Source organism: Carcharhinus amblyrhynchos, chromosome 6 (assembly GCF_965287045.1).
Source record: "Carcharhinus amblyrhynchos chromosome 6, sCarAmb.v2.hapA, whole genome shotgun sequence".
NCBI lineage: Eukaryota > Metazoa > Chordata > Chondrichthyes > Carcharhiniformes > Carcharhinidae > Carcharhinus > Carcharhinus amblyrhynchos.
This window is the reverse complement of record NC_137329.1, coordinates 93275369-93283608: the sequence shown is the minus strand read 5'-3', so window position 1 is coordinate 93283608 and position 8240 is coordinate 93275369. Positions and strand designations below refer to the sequence as shown.

The window sequence follows — 8240 nt, the reverse complement described above, 5'->3', positions numbered from 1 at the left end:
CCATTATACTTTCTAGTTTAATGCCATCTGTTTATTTGGCCACTTTGAGTTTCTAAATGAGATACAACAGTGATTCCATGTTTGAGACATCCTACTATTATGATCATAACTTTTCTAATGAATATCATATCTTTCCCATCCTACAGTTCATTATCCATTCCTGGGGCTTATATGGAACTTTGTCAAAAGCCTTTTGTAAGTTGAGGCACCTCACGTCATTGGTATCCCACAGTGTCACTGGGTTGTCATTTTCTCAGAATGTTGAGAATCCTAATTAGGCCTCCAGAATTCATCCTGATGTTTTTGACTGGGTTATTGCTGTACAGATACTTTTTACTTACTGCTGATAATTGATCCTATTATTTTATATGGAATGGAAGTAAGGTGGAGGATCTGTAGTCATTTGTATTTATTTATTACCCATGAAGAATAATGGGTGCCACAATCTCTTTCAAATCTTTATGTACCTTCCTAGTGCGCAATGACTTGCACACAATGAATGTCGCACTCTCAAACATTCCACCTCTTTCCTCCCTAATCAGCTGCCATTTTGCTTATCCCAGATAATTAATATGTTCACCCTTCCTATATTTTTCAATATTTTTAAATAGTCTCATACCTGATATCAAGTACGATCATCACAGCATAAGACATCACTTCATGAGTTCATTGGAAAATAGCTTATTTCTTCATCAATGTTCATCCATCGGTCAAAAAGTCTGGAATGGCACTGTTATTTGGTAATTTCAAAGTGTTCAGCTTTATTCACAGCTCCTATGATAATAAAACAGCAGATAACCAGCTTCCAGCAAGGCCTGGATAAAATTCGCATTTGGCTGGGGGCAGTGGCAGGCAACATTTGCTGCACTCATTATAAAAATTATTTTGCAAGGAAAATCCCAGGAATCTGTTCTTGACCATCAATTGCAGCATCAGCCTCCATCATTAACACTTGAACGATCTCAATGACCATTCATATTAATACTAGCACATTGTGATATGTGACTTACCTCCTTCATCAGCTTGGATGAGATTAGGAGTGTTATGGAATACACGTCTGGAAGGGTGCAGCTTCAACAACAATGAAGAAGTTGGACATCATTCAGTATGATGTGGGGATGCTGACATTGGACTGGGGTGGGCACAGTAAGAAGTTTCACAATAGCAGGTTAAAGTCCAACAGGTTTATTTGGAGTCAGAAGCTTTCAGAGTGCTGCTCTCTCTTTAACCTGGTATTGAGAGACTTCTTACTGCATCATTCAGGATGGAGCACTTTCCTTGATAGTGCTGTTATCACCGGCTTCTATATCCACTCCCACCAGCAGTAACCTGAGGCTATAGCACACATGTTGTACATGACACACTGCAGCAACTAACCGAGGTTACTTCAAAAGTGCCTCCTCTCTTCTTTGATTTTTATCACCAAGAAGAGCAAAAATGGTAATGTGGGAATACCATCAACTCCAACTTTCCCTCTAGGTTACATACCTTCCTATTTGAGCACATCTTACAAGTCATTCCTCATCTCTGGGTTAGAATCTGAGGATTCCCTACCTAGCACTGTGATGGGAGTACCGTCAACAAAGGATCTTGATGGTTTAAGAAGGGCTGCCACCATCCTGTCAGGGCAAGTTGGGATGTGCTATAAATGGAGCCATACCAGTATCACCCACAACTTAAAAGGTCTTGATGTAAATTTAAACCCTTGGCCTTCCAACTCTAACATGAGTGACCACAAAGCCAAATCAGGCGCTTGTTCATGAGCCCATCTTTATTTCAATATGAAGTCTTGCGTCTTTTTATTTATCTGCTACATGGGTGGTGCGCTGACAAACATTGTTGCCTCAGAGCTTCAGGGACCCAGGTTCGATTCCGGCCTTGGGTAATCATCTGTGATGAGTTTGCATATTCTCCCATGTCTGTTTGATTTCCTCCAGGTGCTCCACTTTCCTCCCTCACTCCAAAGATGTGCACATTAGGTGGATTAGCCATGCTAAATTGCCCCTTACTGTCCCAAAATGTGTAGATTAGGGAGATTAATGGGGCAAATGTGTGGGGTTATATGGATGGGGCCTGGATAAGATACTCAGTCAGAGAGTCGTTGCAGGTTTGATGGGCTGAATGGCCTCTTTCTGCACTGCAGGGATTCAATAATTCTAAATTATCCTTATTCCAATGATACTGATTTAGGCCTTCAATATAAAAGTCTAGCAGGCATTTAACAAAGGAAATCAAAAGGTAACTGTAACAGCTTACTTCCTCCTGGCTGTGCCTTCTGGGACACCAATAATTTTCAGAACCTCTCAAGTTATGCTCTGCCAATTATCAACTCATTCCTTCCTGGGAGTCGATCGGGGAGTATCTATTCCTGCAACAGTGATAAATCACTCCACAGAGTCCCGAAACAGAAGCTGGGATATTCTGCTCCTGGCTGATTGTTATACCAACATGAATGAGATAGCGATAACCAAAAATGGATGGGACTCTTCCATTTCACCGGATCATCATCATTGTTACACCCCATTATTCTCAGCAGCCAAAAGAGGTGGACATCCATACGTGTCTTGTTAAATCACTTCCATCCCATGGGTGCTAGTTTATGTTCTCACCAATACAAAATGCCATCCACAGTTGTTAGGTGTTAAAGTTGGAAGATAACTAAAAGAAGTTACTAGCAGGAATTGTTCTGGTATTTGTGATTAGCAGTACATAAACAAATTCAAAAAGGTGTCACTATACACCGTAGTGAGAAAATCATTTCCCTACTTAGGAAGCTGAGCTACCACCCAACAGTAGACAATGTTTGAAGAGGGGTGAGAAATTAGTTTTAATAACCAAAATATTCAAAATTAAAAAAACCTTTATTTCCAAAAATCATGATTATACACAACTTAGCAATTTCACAGAAATCATTAACCCTTCATCCCAGTAACTTTAAAGACAACAACTATACTGCACAGATACAGTTAAAACAAATTCTACAGTTACACAAGGTCCACACCCTTAGAAAGAGCATTGATCAAAAGTGTCCCGTTATCACTAATCATTCATCTCAATAATTCAAGTACCCAAAATAAAAGGAAAATACTGAAGATGCTGGAAACCTGAAATTAAAACGGAAAGTCCTGGAAATACTTAGCAGGTCTGCAGTATTTGGAGAGAGAAAGAGTGTTAATGTTTCAAGTCAAATATGACCTCTTCAGAAAATATTTGCCTCCAAATATCAACTCTGTTTCTCTCTTCACAGATGCTGCCAGATCCGCTGAATTATTTCCAGCACTCACCATTTTTTATTTCGGTAGCCAAAATGTGTTTGAAAAGTACCTAATTTTCTCACATCTACCTTCATAGAAAAATAAATTCTGGTGAGTTTTGTGAGGTACTTGGTTACAAACAGAGTGCAGCAAAAAATGCCCGTGTATCCTGCAGACTCGAGTATAAATATAGGTGCACAGTTAATTTGCATTTAAAGTACTAAGTTACTTCCATACAGGAAAGAATAAAAGAGACCCAGTCTGCATTAATCCATAACTTAAACAACTTAGCAAACCGTTCTGTCTGAAATATTTTTAGTTTTGTACTTCAGAAATAAACCTGATGAAAAGTGAAGAAGTTATTCCAAGATTGCAATATTTCATTCCGTGGCCCTATGCAAAAGAAAAACAGCTGAAATGACTCCCTTCATTGCAGTTTATGTACACGTACTCAAAAGATGATCCTGCATCTAAAATAAAGCTAAATCACACATGTGTAACTTAGCTGTTATGCACAACCATATGTAGAAATCCTAAGGCATCAATATGGCCCAACTAGTAGCAAACAAAAAAATATATACTGGATTCACTAAATATATAGGTGGATGTAAACTATTAAAAAAGTGTTAAAATGGAAACAGTAGCAATAATATTTACCTTGGAAATATATGCACACGCACAAAGAAAACTCATATGCTCAACCTTACCAACTGAATTGGTAATAAAACTCATTGAACAGAATGAATCTGATCTTGTTTATGTTAAATGGTTCCCAGAGTACCAATATCTTAAAACATGGCCATTAATTTACCCCCTTCCCAAAATGAGATGGTTACTAAACTGGCGAATCTAGCTCATCCTAGAATCTCGATGTACAACATTTGAATTCTTTCCATTGAAAGGCGTAACTTCCAAGCTGTCAGCAAGTCCTTAGTGTACGACAATAAAACTGATTATTCAGGTAGGTTCATGAGGTGTCTGGGGCGAACCAAAATCAAACTGTGCCTTCCTATAACCTTATACCATAACACAGTGCCATACAGTGGGTAAGGTTTGAGCACAGCACAATCCCAAACAATGTTACCATCGCTTTAATCTAGCGCAGTTTCCTTATGGAAAAAAATTCCAGCTTTTTTTTGCTTTATTGTAAGATAGCATAACTCCGGTTTTAGACCCCAACATATCAGGATCATTACATAAAAAAAATAAAACATTTTGTTTGGAAATTTTCACCACTTACAAACTTTAGTGTTGAGAAAGGTTCTCTGTAATATTTTTCCTGGGTTGAAGATCATAAAACCATTGCTTATTTGCCTGAGTAATTACAGCAGCAATTCCATTGTCTTCAGATACATTTTACCCAAGACAGCACAGGGGGCTGTATTCCATTTGTTAACGGATGGGGCAATTCAATCCTATGACTGGATAAAGTGCATGACAGCCAGATGTCCTACAGTCACTGTTACTACGTTTTCACTTGTTTCCTATTCCACATTCCACGTTTGGAGTGGTAGAAATGAAAGAAGTTCCTCATGTATAATCGCTCCACTTCCAATCCAGCTTGGAAAATCCTGGGAATATCAAAAGATATGCTTAAGTTTGTGAAAATCATCAAGCTGATTTTTTTCATTTAAGTGAGCATAGAGATTTTGTTGCCGAAATAATGTTTGCAAAACAAGACACACAATGTTAGAAAATAATCAAAACAGCAGCAAAAGTAAATCCATGCCCAGATAACAAGTATGGAAATTATACACAGGGATTCATCACTGAAATAGAATGCATAAATTTCTGAAAGGAATTCTTCTCTGATTAAAAGATAATAATAAAAGCTGGCTAAAAATGTAATATAACATTTTAAAATTAACTAAACCAGCACAGTGATCAAAACAAAAGGCCAAAATATCCCATTCATCTTTCCTATCCCTAATATCCAATGGTGATTAAGGAAGGGTTTAGATAGTTTACAAAAAAATTCATCTTTTTCTTGATGGGATCCAAGGTAAAAATATTAGCTTTCCTTTATGGTTTATTGAGTACATTTCTAATGTGGGGTTTAACCACACAGATTGTGCAGGGTCCCATGCTTAGTCCCCGATATTTGAAGCAGTCAATTTGAACTGAGATCATTTTGCCACTGACACCCTGTTTCAGAGAGGGAAACAGAACCAAGCTTTCTTCTCATAATCATTATCCAATGAGCATTAAGAGAACATGCATGTGAGGATGTTGTAGAAGAAGGTCGTTACAATTAGCTACCAGAGCTCCCACATTCAGTGATTAATTTCATCAGCTTTCCATAAGACGGGAGTGGGCCAATTTGCTCCTCAAACTTGTCTACCATTCAATGAGATCATGGCTGATTTGTGTTCTCATTCTATTCCCCATTTTGCCCCATTTTCCTTAACATATTTTGTTAACAGAAATCTATGGGCTGGCACGATGGCAGTGGTTAGCACTGCTGCCTCACAGCCGTTTGATTCCTGGCTTGGGTCAGTGTGGAGCCTGCACAATCTCTCCCGTGTCTGCGTGGGTTTCCTGCAGTGCTCCAGTTTCCTCCCACATGCTAGTTAGGTGCATTAGCCACGCTAAATTCTCCTTCATGTACCTGAACAGGTGCCAGAATGTGGCGACCAGGAGATTTTTTAACAGTAACTTAATTGGAGAGTTAATGCAAGCCTACATGTGACACTAATAAACTTTATCAATCTTAAATTTGAAATCAACTGAAAGATAATTCCACATTCCTGTTTATGCGTAGAAGAATTTCCCAATTCATTAAAGGTCTGACTCTAATTTTTAGGCTATGCCATCTAATCCCAAACTCCCCAACCAGTGGAAATGTTTTCTCCATACCTACCTAGTGGTTTCTCTTAATATCTTGCAAACTTCTGATTAAATTGTACTGTAATCTTTTAATTCCCAGAGTGAACAACTCCAGGTTAGTATTAGATGGTAAGAGAGGAGAATTGAAAATAAAATGAAAGGAGAAATATGAACTTAAAACCACGGTTCTTTGTTGCCAATTCTTACAAACACTCAGGCCCAAATTTAATGGGCTTCAAATCTGTTACCTATCGAGTAGTTCCCAGTCTTCTCCCCCCCAACGGTCACGGAATTCTTTTGTATTCATCCCACCAATCTTGTCAAGATCCGATTTGTAGATTCCAAGCAAGCCAAATCCATTCATTTCCCAGTATCCTAGAGGTTGTAAGTGAATGAAATATTATTTGCCATTTGCCTGAAATTACCTTAGCGGCTGTACGCAGGGACAAAAGATCAGGAAGTAATAAATCAAACCCTCTCGAGCAGTCTTGGTTGCCTGATTTTGTTATCTCAGGACTTCTCAACCCTCATGCTTCTGAGCTCACCTCTCCCATGTTATAAAAATCTCACTGACCTCATGCTGCACAGGTATTTTTTCAGTTACCCATTTCATATATTTCATGCCTGGTGATTAAAATGTCTCATAATTAGGAAACCTTCCAAGATTTATTAGCTAGTACTTGATGACAAATCAAACACCAGAGGTTGACGTATTTCATTACTTTCAGGAATAAATAGTAAAACCAAAATTCAAAGTCTTCATATTACCTCAATTTCTATTGAGGTAGTATAAATCTCAATATAAACTGAGGTTTATATTACCTCAATATAATTGCAGCTTTATTAGTGATACAACTCCACTTCCTCAATGCTCCTTGGACCTCAATGAACTCGATAAGGAAAGTTTTACATCATCGCTCTGTGAGCATTGTTTTTTGGTGCTACAGATTAAACTTGGGGTTCTATTGTTATCTGGCATTTATTGTGTATGTTAACAACAATTGTTTGTATTCTTTGCAAGTTTGTTATCTCCCACTGAAATTGCTCTCTTTACGTAAAGAGAGAACATTTTCCATAACCTCACTGTGTGACAATCTGTGCTTTCAGCCTGTACAAAACAGGAATGGGCCATGAATGGCAGCCTTGCATACATCCCATGAATAAAAACATGTTAAAAATATCCCAGCCCTCATTCAAATGATGAGAAAAGCATGGCACCAAAATCTCAAATGGGTGAACTTATCAGATACTTCACATGGACGAGGAAAGCATCAGATACCCCAGGTGGGTGAATAAAGGATCGGGCATTCAAACATCTGCTGAAAAAAATGCCGTTGTTCTTCATGTAAATGTTGACTGATCTTCTCATTTCCAATGCGTGCACTGTTGCAGGAGTTTGCGTTTTTAGCTTCCTGTAAATTTTGATAAGTCATTTGTGAACTTGCAGCACATGCATTCTAGGGAACATGTTTCACAATGAGTTGCCAGAACAAGCCTCCTGTCCATGGGTTATTGGAGTGGCTACCTGCAGATGACTATCTGGTGGCCTCAGCACAGCTGGATTCTAGCATATCTGCATTTCCTGTGGCAGAGGGCAGATCCATGGGAGGAGGAACTGGTGGGCGGTACGGGAATTGGGATGCAATGTGTCTGGTCAACTGACAACATCAACATACACTTCCTTCAAAAGGCAAACTGGGGCTTATCCAGAAGTTAGGATCTCACTGTCTCGGGGGCGAGTTGATAGGGCTATAGTTGAAGTTGATAAAGAAGGGTAGGATAAACTATGAAGCTGGGCTAGCGCTTAATATGAAAAAGGATAGCAAGAGTTTTTATAAATACATAAAAAGGAAGAGGCTGGCTAGGGTGAATGTTGGACCCTTAGAGGGTGAGAGGGGGGAGTTAGTGGTAGGGGATGGGGAAATGGCTGAGGCCCTGAATAACTTTTTTGTTTCGGTCTTCACGGAGGAGGACGTGAATAATTTGCCAGGTGTTAGCGATGGAAAGATGGTAGGGGTGGAGGGCCTGAATGACATTATTGTTACTAGAGAGGCGGTGCTCTAGAGAGGAGGGACTGATTGTGGACAAGTCCCCAGGACCGGATGGAATGCATCCAAGGGTTCTGAAGGAAATGGCAGAGGTGGCCTTGGTGATTATTTT

At 39.1% G+C, this 8240-nt stretch overlaps 1 protein-coding gene across 4 annotated transcripts in view; it reads right to left on the bottom strand.

The window, feature by feature from the left end:
• Positions 1-2842: 2842 nt before the first annotated feature.
• Positions 2843-8240, bottom strand: part of b4galnt3b (beta-1,4-N-acetyl-galactosaminyl transferase 3b) — a 193535-nt gene continuing 188137 nt past the window's right edge. For all 4 annotated transcript variants that reach the window (XM_080190978.1, XM_080190979.1, XM_080190980.1 and 1 more), the window contains 2 exons: positions 6329-6455; positions 2843-4825 (listed from right to left, as the gene is read on the bottom strand). In XM_080190978.1, the coding sequence (XP_080047104.1) occupies positions 4720-4825; positions 6329-6455 (233 nt within the window). In that variant the 3' untranslated portion in view covers positions 2843-4719. The remainder of the gene's footprint in view (positions 4826-6328; positions 6456-8240) is intronic.